General features: G+C 47.0%; 1 protein-coding gene across 1 annotated transcript; it reads right to left on the bottom strand.

Moving 5' to 3' along the window:
- Nucleotides 1-3,834: 3,834 nt before the first annotated feature.
- LOC135813046 (mucin-20-like) lies at nucleotides 3,835-17,038 on the bottom strand. The gene is made up of 2 exons (XM_065326265.1): nucleotides 16,895-17,038; nucleotides 3,835-5,013 (listed from the first exon to the last, which is right to left on the bottom strand). The coding sequence occupies exons 1-2, from the start codon at nucleotides 17,036-17,038 to the stop codon at nucleotides 3,835-3,837; spliced, it is 1,323 nt and encodes a 440-aa protein (XP_065182337.1).
- Between the last annotated feature and the right edge of the window lie 2,912 nt (nucleotides 17,039-19,950).

Consider the following 19,950-nt stretch of genomic DNA (forward strand, 5'->3'; position numbering starts at 1 on the left):
TAGATACAATGCACAGTCCCTTTTTGGAACTCCAAAGACGAAAGGTGGCTTTAGGAGATACAGGAGTGCGTGGGGGACAATTTGGTAGTCAAGCACGTAGAATTTGAAGCATAATATAGGGATCCGTCCACCATGCCATTCACCCAGTAGAACTGTGGGAGTGTGGGGAAGGACAAGCCGGCGGGACGCATTCAGGCTCGGGAGCAGCGGGCACGACCTGTGCTTTGCAAGGCAAGATGTTGTCTCAACGTACGGATACGATCAACCTCCTCTGGTTGTACGGCAATAGTTGCACATGTAAGCTAATAGAAGAAAAAAACGTTTCAGGGTCACCTCTTGAAGAGAAGCGACACAAGGAGTGATGAGATAATTATCCGTTAGCGCTCAGAGAACTCTGCGAGATACCAAATGCATGTACATGTGCTGAAGGGTTTAAAGTCATGGGGAAAGCGTACTACCATATCAGGATATTGCTGGTATTAAAACGGGCTTATGGTCGCATGATAGCAAATCTAATGATCCTGGATGCGTCCCACCAACGCCCTAATGTCCTGCTAGTCGTACATGTACATGTCGCTGTGACAGTCTGCTATCGTAATGCGCAGTCCTAGTCATCGTCCTGACTCTGTCTATTCCTCTACGACACACTTTGACAACCAGTATCTATATACGACTGTTACTGTCTCGTCCGCTCCTTATTCTGTTCCCACGTCGATTTGGGCTGTGGATAGAGCTCTTGTTGTTTGATTTGATTATAATTCCAATTGGCCAGACGAGCAGAGGTGCTCAATAACAAGGAAGCGAATGAAGGTGCCAAGAAGCACGAGGGGACTTAACACCAGACACTATTAGATACCGGGGGTAGGTGGAGTCCGGTCCGAGATGGTCACGTGTAGAAATTCAAGTACAGTCATGTAGATACGGTTAACTGCATCAGTTCAAGGCTTTTCAAGGGCTATGGTACGTGATTCCATGACCTGGTGCGTGCCACTGAGACTCTGCACCGCGTCTTTCTCACCATTTCACCACTGGTGGGCATTGATAAGTGGCTAACACAATATTTCGTTAGTAAGGCGAGGTGCCTCGTACATCAGTGGAAAATACCGGCAGGCAAAATATTTGCTCTGGCTTCAAAACCATGATGGGTTTGCAGTCGAGACTCATAAACGTTCAATTGCAATGTTTGTGGGCTCAAGACGTCACGTGTGTTTTCAACATTCAGAGTCGCTTCGATTTGGGGGTAGCATAACGGTGCATACTGTAGTAAACGGTGAAGTCAGGTCATGTTCACACATTCTGACGGCGACATGTTCTGTGTGTGCCATTTCTTATTTTGGAAGCACATGTACGGATTTCGACCAATCGTCACAGGCCGAAGGCGGATTGAAAATTGGATAGACTGTTAGCGGAGTGAAGCAACATGCTTTGGACATGACGTTGTTTTCCGCGATGCATACCCGACTGGCATGTCCGTGCTGTTTAACAACCATCCTGACTGTCTACACGATCCCCCCGGCCCCCCGCCCCCCCCCCCCCTCGTCCGTTGACACATACATGTATGTGTACGCGATCTCTACTTTTTGCTACGTTCGAGAAATAATTTGCTTTCCGTGCCAGCGGGCTGTGAATACGTCACTGGGGGCACCGTAAACTGTGTTTGGTTGGAACGGGCCGCGCCTGCTAGGGAAGCCGAGTATCACTGGGCGGTAGCATGCCACCTCAGCATGGCAATGCTGCACTACGCTCTCGCACTGACAGAACAGGAGGCATTGAGGGCGTCCATGTGCTGGCTAGGTGCGTGTCGCCCGTATCTGCCTCCTGCATCTCCTTCTTCCTAATGCCGTGCATAGGTGATGGTGGATATCTCCGGGGGTGCTGACGTCAACGTCTGACGGGACCGCGACTTGACGTAGCTACGTACAAGTCGCACTTACCTTTCAATGTTCTCCTCTGGCATGTAGCGATCCTGAAGTATAATTCATCATGGGCACGATTTTGCGATGAACGATGACTACGGCATTGTGTTGTAGAATGTGCATTGTGTGGTAGAATGTGGCTACGGGCCTTAGATCTGTAGCTCTATCTCGGTAGGCACGCGACGGGCAAAAAAAGAGTGGGCTGCCTCCGATACCAAGGCGTGACGCTAATGCTATCGTCCGTCCTGTCTTGATGGAATTAATTCCAGGCGCAAGGTCTAGCGCTGTTCAGCCATGATACCTTTGAAAGGAGGAATTCGAATCTCGTTAATGTGGATGACAGGTTACTGCAGGGCGCCTACAAATAACTTGCAATTAGCTTTGTCAAAGCCACCACGTGTACGGCCCCTAAGCAATGAAATTCCTTAGCCTCAAGCACCAGTATCCAGTGGAGCAGAAATATCCAAACTTCTAAACCTGCTCACAAAAAAACTTCTCCTCAAATGGGATGTGGGAGGAATATCAGGATGCATGAAGGGCCGCACTCGCCAATCTTCATTCAACCGAGCATCAACAGCACAATGTACGTTGTTATTATTATTATTAATAATTTTCTTATTTTAAATAGCCTACGTGGAGATAAAAATTGATTTCTTATTTTGTTAGGGATTTCCCAACAGGCAACGTACGTGACAATGTATGTAAACTGGGAGGATTTGCCTCTTTTCACAAAACTCACATTCCATTTGCGAACCTTTTATTTTTATTTTTTACAACGTAGCTTGTGTGTTCATGTCCTAAGTACAGTAGCATGATGCACTGGATTTCGTAATTGTAAGTTTCCGTCATGGCATGCATCCTGACGACACGAATGGTATTCGGGGATAGAGGGTGCTTCTAGTCGTGCTGCTATGAATTCCTCTCATTCTAGGTCTGCCCAGACTAAACAGGCAGCCAGTCCGTTGACATCTGCTGTCCGTTGAGGCGATACTGTCGCAAGAGCATTACTTACTTATATGGGGATTGTATGGGGGAAGTGAAAGGTTACTGTTGCCGTGATTGCAGCCATCATGCTATCCTTTGCGTATGTTTGTAACTCCATCCCCTTTACCTGCAGTCAATGGGAGCAGTTGATATGTTGACGTTAGAGCCGCGTCACTGTTTACGTGTGAGTCAAGAGGACGGAAATTCAACACATCGTCAGACCACCACACGAATTCCTAGTGCTCGCTTTGACGGAACCGCAGAGCACTTTGGCGAGGTGGCGCTGGCCTGAGCGCGCGCCCAGGAGAAGGGCTGCGTTGGCAACATACCCCCGCTACTGGCCATACCAGCACCGGGGCTATGCAACCACCCATCGGCACCACCATCGGAGAGATTTCGGTTATCTGTGAGGCTCACTTCAAGCCACGGCATGCTACAAGACGTTCGTCTCCATTCTTGGTACGGGCGCTGGGTGCAATGTGCTCTCTGGTTTGTGTACAAAGTCTTTGCGTTGCTGAATAAGTTGTCTTTCACGAGCATAGACAACAATGCTCATTCCACCGGCTCTAATCCACAGTTACATCGACTGTACTGCTCTTGTTAATAATTCAGCTAGCGAGATCGCGCTTGTCGAAGATCTTTATCTTTTCTATCCAGCTCTCTCTTCTTCTCAGCACGATCCAACCGGCTGGAGCTAGTTAGCAGTATAAATGGCAAGCGCTCGAGCTTCTAACCTCAGAACGCATTGCAAACCTTTGCAAGAAGTCAAATTCAATGCTAAAAGGATAGCTTTAGAAAAAGCCAGTTTCAAAGCCCCTTAGCTTTTCGAAACTGTTCTTCGTCCTCGACTCATTATGAAGCTTTTCGCATTTTCCCTGGCCGTCTTGGCCACAATCGCCCTTCTCCAGGGCTTGGACGCTCGGCCTTACCGCCGTCAGGAAGACTCGAGTGTTGATGGCGAGGATGATTCCTCCGCCGACAGTGTAAGCAGCGTGGACTCCAGCGCTGACAGTGCCTCGGATTCAAGCGCCGACAGCGACGTAGACTCCGCCTCAGACAGGAAAAGACGCCAGACCTCCGAAGATGACTCCTCAGGTGAAGATGACAGCGTGGATTCGAGCGCAGACAGTGCCTCAGATTCGAGCGCCGACAGCGACGCAGACGGAGACTCAGACAGGAGAAGGCGCCAGGCCTCCGAAGATGACTCCTCAGGTGAAGATGACAGCGTGGATTCGAGCGCAGACAGTGACTCAGATTCAAGCGCCGACAGCGACGCAGATGCAGACTCAGACAGGAGAAGGCGCCAGGCCTCCGAAGACGACTCCTCAGGTGAAGATGACAGCGTGGATTCGAGCGCAGACAGTGCCTCAGATTCGAGCGCCGACAGCGACGCAGACGGAGACTCAGACAGGAGAAGGCGCCAGGCCTCCGAAGACGACTCCTCAGGTGAAGACGACAGCGTGGACTCTAGTGCCGACAGTGCTTCTGATTCAAGCGCCGACAGCGACGCAGACGCAGACTCAGACAGGAGAAGGCGCCAGGCCTCCGAAGATGACTCCTCAGGTGAAGACGACAGCGTGGACTCTAGTGCCGACAGTGTCTCTGATTCGAGCACCGACAGCGACGCAGACGCAGACTCAGACAGGAGAAGGCGCCAGGCCTCTGAAGATGACTCCTCAGGTGAAGACGACAGCGTTGACTCTAGTGCCGACAGTGCCTCGGATTCAAGCGCCGACAGCGACGCTGACGCAGACTCAGACCGGAGAAGGCGCCAGGCCTCTGAAGATGACTCCTCAGGTGAAGATGACAGCGTGGATTCGAGCGCAGACAGTGCCTCAGATTCGAGCGCCGACAGTGACTCAGACGCCGCCTCAGACAGGAGAAGGCGCCAGGCCTCCGAAGATGACTCCTCAGGTGAAGATGACAGCGTGGATTCCAGCGCAGACAGTGCCTCAGATTCGAGCGCCGACAGCGACTCAGACGCCGCCTCAGACAGGAGAAGGCGCCAGGTCTCAGAGGATGATTCATCCGGAGAAGACGACAGCGTGGACTCCAGCGCAGACTCTGTGTCTGACTCCAGTGCCGATTCCGACTCAGCAAGCAGATAATACAACTAGAAATGCACAAATAAGTATGAAGACCCAACCAAGCAAATCAACAACGCATGACTGCCGTCAAGATCTTGTAAATTACCCATCGCGCAGAAGATGGCAGTACATATAAAATGTCCTTCCTGCCTGGCCCCAATAAACAGCTCGTCCACCAGCAGACGGAGCGGGAGACGCTGGCACTAGGTCGCGGTGAAAGGACCAGGGCAGACGGGACGCCCTAGCTATAGCAACTCCATTCTCCGCTTCCACCAGGCTACCGCAAAGAAGACCTGGTGTCCTTGAGTACATGCATTATTCTGACTTAGTCTATTTCTTATTACTTAGCAATTCAAACCTTCTGCATGCACAGTACGAAACCTGATGATGATCTTCCTTCGAACACTCCCTACGTAATTACTATCCTACACTATTATCACAGGTCTTCAATCCGTATTCTTTCTACATGTCAGTATGATGTAACGTACTGACTATATTTTTTTGTCCGTCTCAGTTGGCTTTGTGCAACACACATAATTAATTATTATTGTAGCCTAAGTCATTTTGGGTCATGTTTGCTATTAAATTTTGATCCCGATATTGGTGGGTCAAAACATAGGCTTTCTAAAGTTTGTTCACTTTCTGCAAAACACAGCGTAGCACATCATAATCATCATCAATATTATTATAAACAGTGAACTGGAAATTGCCTTGTCGCGGTGAGAGTTGTTTTGGTGTATCGTGCTGCACATTTGCAAGGGGCCGATAATGGCGCGTGGTGCTCTTCATTGCTTCGCGTGCCGATAGCTGTTTCCCGAAATTCTAGACTTGCAGTAGAAAACTTGCGAATCGCGCTGTCGCAGGGGCTGGTGGCAGAGGTGGGAACTTTGCAATATGCCCAAACTTGATAATTGATGTACACAGCACATGGTTATGGTTAGGTCCCGACAGTAGACAGGGCACCCGGAGCAGTGCGTACAACCTGGGACAGACAACAGACACGCAGGTACTAAGTGTACAATCATAATCCTAGCTAGATTCAAGTGTCTCGAGGTCACCCATACAATGTATGTGTACATGTACATGTACACATACATTGTACATGTACATGGCCACAACTCTGTAATTGTACTACAAGTCGCGTTCCTCAGAGATAGGGCAAAGATGGTGTAGGCAGCCATTCGCCTTCTTTCGCCCAGTGTTATCAACGCAATGGTACCAGCTAGGCGGCCGTATACATTCGGGTGGTATGGCAGATCACATTCAACAAGAACAGGATACGTGCCCAGTGATAAGACTGCCTTTAGTCACAGCGGCGGGACAATACCGACTCGTGGCGATATGACCTTAGCCTGTCACCCTCTATCTATTCCTATCCGCGGTGGATCGTGCGCTCGACGGCGAACGTGTCCATACTTGTACTCAACACCACGGCTCCATAGGAGACAATCATCGACAGGCTCTAGTTAGACTTGCTAATGGTGACGCTCATGCGGCCCGCTTATCACAAGCTATGCGTTAATATTAACGAATTCAGGGAGAAGCGAGGCCGATTGGTACCCGTTGGTATTCATTCCTCACAGTTCGATAACCATCTATTTTCGTTATAATTATGCTTGCTGTGTGGATGGCAGCAGCAGTCGGGAGGTGCAAGGGAAGGATCGGTCACTGGTGCACCACGCCAGCAGTAAAAGCAAACAGCATGTCAGCCCTGGCCGCCCTGGCCGCGAAGATAAACACACAGCGCAGAGGTATCGCCGTATACATGTACGTTGGGGGCCCGCATGTATGCATCGATCTGTGTACATGTGTGTGTGTGTGTGTGTGTGTGTGTGTGTGCGTGTGTGTGTGTGTGTGTACGTGTGTGTGTGTGTACGTGTGTGTGTGTGTGTGTGTGTGTGTGTGTGTGTGTGTGTGCGGGTGGAGGGGGGGGGGGATATGCATGCGTTTTCACGAGTTAGAGTGCTTGGGTATATGTGCGTATATTTTCGAGCGCTTGGCTGGATGGTTTTGCTTTGCTTTGTCTGCGTGTGTGCGTGTGTGTGTGTGTGTTTGTGAGTGTGAGTATGTGTCTGTGTATGCGTCTGTGTTTAGGGAGGGGAGGAAGGTGGGTGAAGTAACATGTCTGAGTTTGTTTTCATTTCAAATCCTCTTTGCAGGGATGGAGCAGGAGATCATGACAGCTAACCTCTGGTACTTTTCCTACATCATCGCTTGGGACGACTTGGGAAGAAATAATGTGGTTAGATGTAATACTAATAGCAAATAGTACTTCAAAGTAGGTACAAGAATATTTACATGTAAGTCATGAGGTAATAATTATAAGAAGTTATTGTTTCTCTTAGCGATCCACCCAGGGTCGCAGTTGTATTGATAATGCTGAGACGAACCTGACCCACTTGGTCACATCTGTAGTGAAAGAGGTTTTTGAAACAAGGAGTCTCATTTCTTCCACATCCCAGGAAAAGAAATGTCTGCTTTTGTGTCTCATGCGAACGGGGTAGGCTGCTCCCTGCCAGCGAGGAACCGAGGTAATTCTTTTCTTTTTTCTCTTCTTCCATGGTTGGTCTCACCCTCTCCACAATCAAATTGGCTGTCTTGACATGCTACGAGGTGCAGAAATAAAATAAATAAACTCGAACGCTTCTGTAGATTCATAGATCTCACACGGCAATCCACCTTAGCCTCCCTCTCTGAGAACCCTGGGAATTCTTTTCCAGTCATTTCAGCTCTGATGTTCAAGATTGTCATGGGCTAACATGTACCCGGATTTTCACGATCCTTGGAAGCATTTTTGATTCACCAAGCGATCGGGAAATGATTCTTTCTCCCCTAACCAACGCCTGGCTCTCACAGAATGTATTCTAGTTTTAATGATTATGACACCCAATGCTGTAAACAGCAAGCTGTTTCGGCCATAAAGGCCTCATCAGTACAGCTACGAGCTAAATAGGCCGAGCTACCAGCCATGGTGCAAAGGAGGCACCACAGGCATTAAGATAGCTCGTCGCTCTAGCGCCAGAGTGCTCAAACTACAAAAAGTAGCGGGCATTGCGCGATGCAGCAGCACTAGAGCAGCCTACTGAGAGTGCTCAACAAGGCGAAAGCCGAGGAGCGTGATACCCAATGCTGTAGACAGCAAGCTGTTTCGGCCATAAAGGCCTCATCAGTACAGCTACGAGCTAAATAGGCCGAGCTACCAGCCATGGTGCAAAGGAGGCACCACAGACATTAAGATAGCTCGTCGCTCTAGCGCCAGAGTGCTCAAACTACAAAAAGTAGCGGGCATTGCGCGATGCAGCAGCAAAAACCCTTTACAATTCAGCATGAGGTACATGTAGCAGTGGCATTTTGTATAGAATAAAAGGGTTTGTGTTTGTTCTTTGCAGTGATTCTGCTGTCGGTAGAAGCTGACAATGCTTTTCGCAACTACATGTACCTCTAAACTGTGTGTGTATGTGTGTGTGTGTGTGTGTGTGCGTGCCGTGTGTGTGTGTGTGTGTATGTGCCGTGTGTGTGTACGTGTGAGTGCGTGCGCGCGTTTGTGTGTGTGGTGTTCTAGCAATGTGGACAGCAGGGAACAAATTCCGTCTCAAGTATACATGTATGTACATGTACATGTATATTGGCCTTGTAGGTATTCTGTTGAGAGGCTGACTTTCACAACAAACGGAAACTGCTGAGAGAGCGCCCTTACGTGCGTACGCAGTATTGTAGCGAGTCACAATGCATGGTATGATTTCAGTCAGCTACATATACATGTACAATGAACACTGCTCGACATACTCCAGAACATGTCTACAATCAACGTGAACGTCCTTCGCTGCGTCCGCTATGTTCTCCGCTCTGTCTATGTCATTGAGCACTCTCTGCAGCTCGGAGATGGATGGGCCTGTGTGTTTGGAACACGTCAACTCCTTAGCCATGTGACGAGTTCTAGTTGGGTACAATTTCAATGTAGAGAGTCTCAGACAAACGTGGCAGGTACAATGTGCGTCATACTAAGGGCGCCATGTCCATCATTGCTAGTCCTACAATCCGGTATCCATCTCCTGTCAGACCCTCCAGTGAACAGTTCAGCGTGCAAGTAGATCTTCCTCCACCATATTTAACAGCATTTCACTCTGCCTCTTTTGTTAAATTCCCAAGGCACACTCTAAGACGACTACTATAATTCTGAACTTATGCACCGAATTCCCAGGGCACCCTCTAAAACTTCTACTTGCGGCGTCCAGAGGCGGGCTCACACCCTAGTATGGCAGCAGCTTCTACCTTCCCGATGCTTAACTCCCAAGACAGAGTAGGAAGACGGAAGTTATACATGTAGCTGTTTCTACAATGGTGTATGCTCGTTTCTATAACGCTCTGTGTGCGTGACGACTCATTGCATCCTTGGCTATACGCTACAGGGCGGGTGTTTCAGGACGAGTTATCTCGTCCTTGGCACTGAAAGAGGTCATAAAAGAAATTAAAAAAGACGACTGAGTTTTATTTTTTCTTCAAGCCTTTCCAGTTTATATCTTTCACTCAAGCCAGTGAACATTTACTATTGTTCTGATCAAGAGTGTATATCCTGCTGGTTTGTCTCCTCCTTTGCCTTCTTTGCCTCTTATTTGTATTCTTTTATCTGTTTTACTGCTGTGGTTGGCTTTCACCCTTGTCTCAGTTTTATTGGCCGTCATCATGATGTGCCATGAGATAATGATATAAATACAAAAAAAAAAAAAGAGTGCATAAACAATATGGACTCTTGTTCTGATCCATAGAACCAGGTACACAGTATGGTGCACTTTATGCTCATGCACATTCCCTGTCGCACTAACATAGTCACAGGCTGAAACAGCTCTCCACTTCTCTCCCTACCTTCTTTTGTCAGCAGTTAGTAGGGCGTTGGACAGCATACTGATGGAGTAGTACTAGTAGCGAGATTGCGATTCCAAGTGCCTACTCAATGAATGTGCCAACCTTATGCCATCCACCCACGAGCCTGTATACTAGTGCTAGTAGTGTAGTGGGAAATGTAAGCCATGGGTTGAGCGCTTGCCTCCACTGGCCTGGAATCATAATAATTATTTATTTCACATGTACACAATCTCACAAGATGTCGTTCTACATTACCTTGTCTCTGTGATATCATTATGTGATGTCATAATATGTGATGTAATCAGCGGCATCCATCAGGGATGCTGTTTCTACTGTAGACAGTGTAGTACTAGTAGTAGAATGACTAGATCCGCGAGCTAGCTCGCGAGCTCGAGGTACGCGATGTGTTGCGTAATACGAACGCCCACGGATTTGCTGAGTGAGTCCTCAAGCGGTTTGCTGACACACACCTAGCCGCTCAATAGAGAGGTACTATATTGGAGCAGAGTGACTCAGGATATAGCCAGAGTGGAGTGCTTCCAAGCCCTCAAGGACTTTGCCTCGCCATGTTTGTCCACTGCATGCATGCACCTGGTTCACCCAGGGATGTTGATGTACCCCATAATCTAGCTGGATCTGGGAACAATCTTGGGTTTCTGGTTCCTTCTCAGCGTGCGAATGACTCCCAGTCAGATGGCGCAATCTTGTCGGGAAACACCCAGAACCATGCATACCCAAAACACAATGGCGTTAACTGACTCAGCGGCTCCGGGTGGAGGAAATCCTACCTACATGTATACCAAGACAGGTATATAATGAGCCTCCAAAAGAAAGTCCCTACAAGACAAGCAGTGGACGGATTCTGGAAATCTTTGCTTTAGAAAGAGGCAGATCTTGCGATCGATTAGGGAATTCTGTGAATCATGGGTTCTGTCCTTGGAGTCGCTGATTTTGACACCAATGGCGCTATCGGGAGTATGTTTCCGGAACACGCGTACGATGCGGAGGACGGGTGTCTGGATTGGGATCCGTTCCTGAACGAGTCCACGCGAAACCAGAACGTCTTGGCGAGAGTTAACAGTCATTGACGACTTCCCACCTCTTCTCGGCACTAAGGACTATGCAGTACCTTGATTTGCAACCAGTCAAAATTGCCTATTCAGAAACGATATTATCCAGAATTCGCGCATGCCTGATACGACAATGGAAACAAGAATGATTCGGGTGAGCGAAGCAGACTTCTCCATCAACTCACTATCGAAAGCTACGAGGCGCTTGCAGTACATATGGCGGCATAGCTCCGGTAACTGCCAGTTGTATGTCGACTTGACGTTCAACCCGCCTTGATGTTCAACCCGCCATGATGTTCAACTCGCCTTGATGTTCAACCCCCCTTGATGTTCAACCCACCGTGATGCTCAACGCGGAGCATGAGTGGCTCCCCCACCGGTGCACCCACACAGGCTTGTCCACGAGGAGAACAGAGCAGGCTAAGGGGTATGTACATGTATCAATTATGATGCATACTTAAAAATACTCGGAACTTACTATCTCTACATGCACCCTGACTCACTTGTGAGGTCTGCATTCGCCACTAAGGTGAACAGGCATAGTGGTGGCCTGCGGATGCGAAGGCTAGTTTGTGTGTTTCTGAACATTCAAGCGATGCCGACGCGGATCCCGCGAATATTATTATTATACATGAACATTATAAGTGTTGTGCATGTATCTCATAATTTGTTTGGTTAACGGATTACTAGTACGCTCAAGAACATTGGTGCTTTTCTACGTTTCTAAGTAAGGTTTTATACGAATCTCACAATTCTTTTTTTTAACTCGGATACTGAGCCAATAAAATTAACAAAAATTAGAATAGAATGTCGTTGAATGTCTCAGTAACATGTCAGTTTCGTGCCCTCTTTTCGCACTTTCTGACTGCTCATTATCTTGTTACAGTCGTGGATAGTTGCTTCATAACTCGTTTCCATGTGAGTTCTTCTATTTTCATTCTTTTCTACTCCTTGATTACGCTCAAGGCTATGTGCTGGTGCACTTCTACACTTCTGACGCCTTTTCAAAATGAATTTAAACAAAAGTTTCTTCTAATGGACTGTGCTCTGGACTACATCTATTTGGTGTATTTTTCTTTGTTCCTTGGAAACTGTTTTTGAGAAGCAGGGTCCCCTTCCATTCAGCCTTGTCACTGTGGCAACCCTTAACCCGCTACAACGCTACACGAACAGTTCTTGGCTTAACCACACGACTCGGGTTCAGCAAGTAGTGGGCTGGATTAGCCATTGGCGGACTATGCTCGGCCAATTGTCAAATTATGCTTTTGATTATGCCACAATTATGCCAACAAATATGCTGAATTATGCTCGGTTCCACTATGTATTCACGCTGTACATAGAGGATTGAGAAACCACGCAGACACACACGGCCATTCCCTAAGCATACTTTTTGTCTAAACCGAACGATTATGCCGACCTTACACGTTGGAATCCGTATATTATTCCGGAGCATATTTTTTGACGAAATCCCAAGATTATGCCAAATATTATGCCAGCATAATCCGCCAAGGGCTAGGCTGGATGGTTGCTACTATGTAAGCAACGCAAACAATAGATAGTAACATCACTGGTCAAATTAAAAAAAATCCGCGGTTCGTGTGAGACTCGGTGGTCCAGTTGTTTTATCATTTATTTATATTAATTAATCCTCTAAACAAGAAACGTGCCGGATGATCTTGACGAGTATGTTCTTGTTTTCCATGTAAACAGTCAGGAGACGCGATCTGACAGAAAAGCGAAATAAAGCCTTGGTGGGGTTAGTATTTTCCCGCTTTCCTGGCAGTTTGCTTTCCTTGACTGCAGTTGAATTTGAAGATTATCCCATTCGCATTTCAATGTTCCTGTTTAGTGAAGAATTCCGGACAGGCGTTGACGTCTTTTTGCAGGGAACCCTTTTGGCGTGAAATCACCGGCAGGAAGTTTCGTATACGGCACGCACGGGTATTAGACAGTATGTGCCAGTGTAGTATCTCTAGCTCTATCAGTATCACTGAACAGTCATCACACAACCTCCTGGTATTACTAGTTACATTGTAGTTCATAGGTACATTCATGCTAAGTGCTTCTCCCAGCAACCACTTACTTTGAAGTAGGACTACTAGCCTGCAGACCGGTACGGCCTGACCTGTTGCATTCATGCTGTAAATATGCATTACATTGATTCCTGTGTAGTCTGTCCCCCCTCACTGACCCCTTTTGATCACTTGCGAGATGCCTTCCCATCCAACAGCTTTCTTCCCCGAACCCATGTTATTGATCAGCCCTAGCTCACACACATTCAAATGCCTTTTCCTTAGATCTTCCAACAGTTGTCTTCCTAGTAATCGTTATGCCCCCTTACCCTGCCTGCCATTCACATTAGTTTCCTCCATACTTTTAGATTGCATTCCTGTTGCATAAACCTTGCTCGCCACTTAGGTCCATTCATCCTCCCACACTGTTTCGAGTCCCGTTGTCCTCCTGCTTTCTTTTGCCCTCACTCCCAGCTGCTCTCTCTCCCTGGCCTATATAACCCGCTGATTCTTCTCAGTTCTTTGTGGAATTGATTTCGAGAGTAAAGAGTTGTGAAGCCTCAGAGCTTGCAAGTTCCTCCGGCTAGTGCTGTCAGCCTGTTACACTTTCTGGTATAAGTCCGAAGTGCTTCAGACACGAACAGGTTGGCAGACACTACACCAGTATCCTTTTCTTGAAGAGTCTAAGTGCTTGCGTCATAACGTTATCCGCATCTGGGGAAATGGTGAGCCGCAGGCTCTTGCCACGTACTTGTACATACATGTAACTGCCGTGTACATGTACATGGCATAATAATACTTGTACCTGTACCTGTGCTTAACCTGTAGGTTACATGTGAGACTGAAGACAGTAAGTGCTTATTGTTGCGTCAAAACAGTGTATTCCATGGGCGACGTACACCACGCCCCGCACTTGCACTACCAGAGCTGAACTCAAGGCCAAAGGGAGCAGGCGCATTTGGCGATACAATCATGGAAAACTTCAACTTCGAAAAGGCATGAAATACGTGTAGCTGCTGGCACCATCATTACAGGACCACGGGTACGATGCGAAATGAAACTACAGGACACACACACACACACAGATTTTCACGCTATCGTGCAAATCAGGTCCAAGTGGCACTTGAGTTGAGCGTTTGCTGAAGCACTGCCCGTCAGAATAACGACCAGTATAGAATTTGGAGCCTTCCGAAATTATTGCGTTCAGTATTTCGAACACGGCATCTTTGAGAAGGGTGGTAAACAGGGAGGTGAGGGATATAAAAGCAAAAAAAACGTATCTTAAACGGTACATAGCTTTAACTTGGCGAAGGCAAGCAAAGGATTTTATCAACGGGCAAAATTCGGTGCGTTCCAAACGAATAATGGGTGCTGTTGACGAACTAATGGAAGCTCCAACTAGTGAGATACATGTAGCTATGAACCTAGGTCGCTAGGAAGTACTCGAAGTATGCAAAAGGACGGTGCTGAGGTTAGGGGCAGCGATACGCCCTGCAGAGACACTTCGATCATCTCCCAGCCTCAAATATTCAGCCACCGCCAGTGGCATAAAGAACAATTCCAACAGCTCATCTACCTTGAGCTGTTGTAACGACGAGACCATTAAAATGCTGTACCTGGCGATAGAATGAGGACTTGGTGCGGACTTTCACGGCGAGCTGCAGGCTATAACAAAATACAATAGTATGCTTGTTGTTGGAGGCTCAAGGAACAGGTTTTTAACACCTGCCGCAAAGCCAGCGAGTTCTGATTTTTTTCCTGATCAAAGGCGTGAAAAGTGGCCCTACGACAATTGACATTCAGCAAGTATTTGCTCAATCCTTCGACAAACCACTCTATCAGATGAACGAACACGACTTAGGGATATGGATATGGACACGAACAGCATACAGGAATGTCTACCCGCCAACATTTCTATTCCCATTTTGCTGTGTGTGCTTGAAGTAGTGTGTTCCATGTACATGTACATGTACTGTAAAGCGTGAGATTTTCGCGGCGTTTTTAGTTCGCGTTTTCAGAATCCGGACAGGTTTGCGAGGTTTTAATTTTGCGATTGCAGAATGGCATTCTTGCTAAACCTGTGGGATTCTTGCTAAACCTTTCATGGATCTCCTTTTCGCGCTGTCTAAATTTCGCGATTTCCACGCGGTCGCGAATTTCGCAGAAATTCGACCATCGCAATAATTTCACAGTTTACAGCCAGCAAACTTCTTTTGGAATGAAAGTTATGAATAATTTATGTACATCAGAAGTATTTGCTCTCAATAGCGAGAGTTCTCAGTATCCATATTATACATTCAATGTTTACGCACCGATGTATCTAATAGAGCTAGGAATACTGGTGCTTCTAAAGCGAAGTCGTGTGAGTGTACATGTACATGTACATTTGCTTCGTGACCACTAGCGTGATCTTTTAGAGTGCTCTTTTGTCCATGCTCTGATCGCCAAAGTGCCGGTTATAAGCACTTGCTTGCTACATTGTCAAGTCAATCACCATTCTATTCGAGTTGAAAAGTAATGGTACGATAGGCCCAGATAAAACTACATGTATACTTATGGCTTCTGTGCTTTGTCATAGTTTGTGCGCTGATTTGCTTTCCTCCAACCAATAATCTATTTGACCATGTTTCATTGTACGTGTACATGTACATGTACATGCATGTCTCCGTTCAATCAAGGAGTAAAAAAACCGATAGATTTTGGGACTCTCTGCACCATATTTACTGTACTTGGACCGTAGCATTTCTATTTGATTTGTTTGAGGAGCTGAGAAAGCAGAAACCTTACCCGAAAATGTATGCGACACATTTCGTCAGTCATAATTACTATGTACAACCCTGGCATCACTACCTTGGTAGTCTATATCCAAGAGTACATAACCGTACTCTTGATATATCCCGTAAGATGTTTTAATTATTGTCCAAATGAGCAATAGAAGGATATGTCATGGCTATAAACCATCTCAAATTATAAAGTTTTTGAAAACTCAATTTAATTATATGTCGCAGGTCTTTAAATAAGGCTGAAGGTTCGCAGCGATATGAAGCATGTAATAACAACTGCTTCTCCCACACTATGCGTGTTGGAAAGGCGTGCAATGAAGTGTGAAGCTACAAGTCGATGTCGTGTACAGATTTGTGTGAGTAAAAGTCTGCGAAGTGTTCACTCGCAGGAGTGAAAATGATAGGCAATGGTGAATCCGCTAAATGACAAACAACAATCTATCACTAATGTTTTCCATTGTCTAGGGTCTGTTTTGCAGAGAGATTGATACGGGTTGATGAATTACAATGAGCACTCGCCTGTTATGAGGTCAATTCTCGGTGTTTTGCAGCCTTGCATCCATAGCCATAGGGCAATGTTTTGTATCCAGCAAATCCAGACGAATAAAAGAGCTCAGGACAAGCCTAGCTCAGGGTAGGCCTAGGATCGATTGCAGCTGCGACTGATTCGCGAGTTGAAATCAATTCCTTGTCACGTACACATATACTAAGCAGACTTTAGAGCTCCGAGCAGCGATGACCTGACGACTGTTTGCCGACGTCAGGCATCGCAGAAAGCTCCGAGCAGCGATGACCTGACGACTGTTTGCCGACGTCAGGCATCGCAGAAAGCTCCGAGCAGCGATGACCTGACGACTGTTTGCCGACGTCAGGCATCGCAGAAAGCTCCGAGCAGCGATGACCTTACGACTGTTTGCCGATGTCAGGCATCGCAGAAAGCTCCGAGCAGCCATGACCTTACGACCGTTTGCCGACGTCAGGCATCGCAGAAAGCTCCGAGCAGCGATGACCTTACGACTGTTTGCCGACGTCAGGCATCGCAGAAAGCGGTGCGCCTTCTGCGCCAAACGGAGTCAGTGTATGCGACACATATTGGACGGGTTTCCTTCGGGTTCTGCGCCGCCTTTTCAGCCTAGACTGCTCTGCAAAGATTGGAACATATTCCACGACGGGTGGTACAGCGGTGAATACTTTGCTGTCGGAGTTCGCAGTCGATTCACACGGAGTCTCACTACCCTGTGAGGATTCCTCGCTTGACGTAGAGAACGTGGAGCTGCTGCTCTTGCGGTAGAGCGATCTAATGCGAACTAGTCGGGAATTCATATTTTCCAAGTGAGATGGAGACGTTCTCAACTTCTAACTTCACTTGAGAGAGCAGCATTGAAAGGAAAGTTCTTTCGGGTCTGGATGTCTGCCGTTGCTTTTATACACGTGAAAAGTTCCATACGCTACATCCTGTAGAATAAATTTCGTCTTTGTTCGAGTTTATTGTTTCGGGCAATCATCAGCAGATGCATGCAGAGTCCCCTAATCCCGTGATGCTGGCCCTTGCACTGAGATCTGGTGACTACAAACACATCCAGAGTGTAAATCCGAAGAGGTCTGCCTTTCGGGATTGTTACCGACTTTACGTTCACCGGTGAACACTTTGAAAGCATTGATTTGATCCCGCGGCCAGAGTGACGCCAGAGGCGCACTGCCGCACCTGGCCCAGTTCGAATGAGTGTGCTACAGGCGAGGATAACAGCAAGCTTCTACGTGACCAAACCACGCGTTAATGTCCTGCTGAGGGAACTACAAAGCAGCAGCAGCTACAGTCTGACACACTCGTCACTAACCATCTACAAACAGCATGACTGCCAATCGGAATCGCGCGGAAACACTGTCCCCTGCATCTTAGCCATGTACTTTGATCAGCCAAAGTGCGAATAGGTCCAAATAGAGTGGTCGCACATGACTGATTGTATCATGTGACCCCGAGGGAGACCCATGTTGGTTCCAACTCTGCTCAAATCCTGCATTTACTGGTTGTAAATCATGACATCCGCCATATCGGCTCCACTGTCCACATGCCATAATTACTTTCTCCAAGCATATGATGTTTTTAAACTAGTTACTGAACCAAGCTGCAGTGTTTGGGATACGATCATCTATAGCAATGTATTCTGTTGGAATGGAGCTAGGCACGTTTGTGGACGGGTAGGAAGTTGGTTTCCTAATTAACAATGTCTCGAAGGAAGAATGTCCGAATCTGTGTAAGTCAAGAAAATGTGGATTGCTTCAGACGTCATGCTCTGAATCATGCTCTGAGCGGTAATTGCACTCATCGTGCGGTGCAAAGTTCAGCAATCTAGTCGTAGCCCGTCAGCGCTTGAATTCTACCCATGTCCGGGATGCAATTTTAGTAATATTGGAATATCATGGCCATCGCCTTCCAGGGATGAATTTGTGTGGTCGCGAGCCGAGGTGAACACGTCACAGCCGGAATAGGTGTTGGTATTGTGTTGCACATGAAAATTTGTATTATGTATATGTATGCGCCCCAATAGGCTTTCGGTCGCTCAATATACTGTAGTACATGAAAATAGAAACGAATTCTGGCATGTATTAAAAGAATGCGCTGAAATAATAATAAGCTTCACAGCATTTCGGTGTACCCTTATCTTTGGTACTTTCGCAGGCCGGCAAGTTTCGGCGCAACTCGCTGATACAAGTGCAAAAACATGCAAGTACCTAGATTTCCAATAGCTGCACACACATGATCATCCAACTGGGAACTACTTCTCCGTACCTAAATTACTCCACGCCCCACCTGGTCTTTTATCCTCATACCTAAACATTTGGGATAGTGCCTTTTTTTTGTTACGCAGAGCTCTCTGACTTGTCAGTTTCAGCACTCTGGCAAGGTACGTTCGGGCCTCGTTTAAATCTGGCTTTGCAAAATGTATGTTTCGTTACTATCAGGTTCGACCTCATTTTCTCTGTGTTGCACTGACGAGTCCACAAAGAACGAAACAGTTCCGTACGAAGATTGAGTACCTGCATAGTACATTACCTATTTTCTCAAATACAGTAGAGTCGCGAGCCCAAGAACGTTGTTTCCAAGGGGTCAGCCTGGGACGTTCTTATTTTTCAGCAATCTGGCTGCGTTCTTATAACATAATAACACGTTCTAATGCGTATTGAATCATAATGTATCCCACAAGCTCCCAGAAAAACAACACCGCCGATCTCAACTTTAGGCTGTGGCGTTTGTAGTATTTCAGGCTGGACATTCTTGGGCTCCACGTTCTTCAGCGCGCGACCCTACTGTGAGGGTAAATGTAGATGTCCCACTGCAACTGCATGCGGCACTGTTATCTTTTCTACTGATACCAGCACTCCACTACAAATCCAGAAGAAGGCTCCAAAGTTTGAAATGTCATCTGTAGTTGACCAGCCTGACTGAAAAGGATAGGATAGGTAGGTAGGTCACAACGTGCAACACACAACAGTGAGCACAATATTGACTGCTCGGGTACTGACATTCAACAACAACGGATAACATTTCAACCTATGTCCCCTTCTTCTTGATTTCAACCATTGGCTTTCCACCCCAGTACAAATCCTTAAATGCTGCGAACCTCGTTAAATTAACAGATACAAGTACATGTATATTGTAGGGGATCAGCGTCTGGGTCATTCTTATACAGACATTTTGATCATTTAAAACGAGAGAGCTTGGAAGCACAGGGCCCTACGCTATGCTTTTTTTGCCTTGATGACCTAGACAAAAAAGGTATAGGGATGTTATAAATTCTTATAAGGGACCATCGCAAAAGTTCGCAGAAGCCCCTGAAACGAAGAGCATACGTTTGGGGGGGAGGGAGTCGATGCGAAAATCGCAAACCGGGCTTCAATTCAAAAAAGTATTGACGACATAATTATAGGAGCTGTAGGATTAGCATGCCATCACAGCGGGCGTAGATCGCTTGTCAGGACGCGTAGTCCATTCATGCAACTGCGCGTGTCGCGTAGCTGGCTGCCTGTACACTGTGTGTAGTCTAGTACCAAGAGTCCATAAAACGCGTGGTTTATGGACTCTTGCTAGTACACTAGTACTAGCAGGGGTTCATAGGGTTTATGAACCCCTGCTGTATTATTATAATAATTATTATGTGTGAGCATCCAAGTGAAATAATGAAGGCCATATTGTGACTGTCGTTTCGTTTGAGGGGGGAGGGAGGGGGGTCAGG

Source organism: Sycon ciliatum, chromosome 3 (genome assembly GCF_964019385.1).
Source record: "Sycon ciliatum chromosome 3, ocSycCili1.1, whole genome shotgun sequence".
In the NCBI taxonomy this organism is placed as follows: Eukaryota; Metazoa; Porifera; class Calcarea; order Leucosolenida; family Sycettidae; genus Sycon; species Sycon ciliatum.

What these genes read in the sequence shown, in the direction of transcription:
- LOC135813046 (XM_065326265.1), bottom strand. Translation starts at nt 17,038, where the DNA reads ATGAATTCCCGACTAGTTCGCATTAGATCGCTCTACCGCAAGAGCAGC. An exon ending in ACAGCAAAGTATTCACCGCT is followed by an intron (nt 5,014 to 16,894) that starts GTACCACCCGTC and finishes GTGCATTTCTAG; the next exon opens with TTGTATTATCTGCTTGCTGA.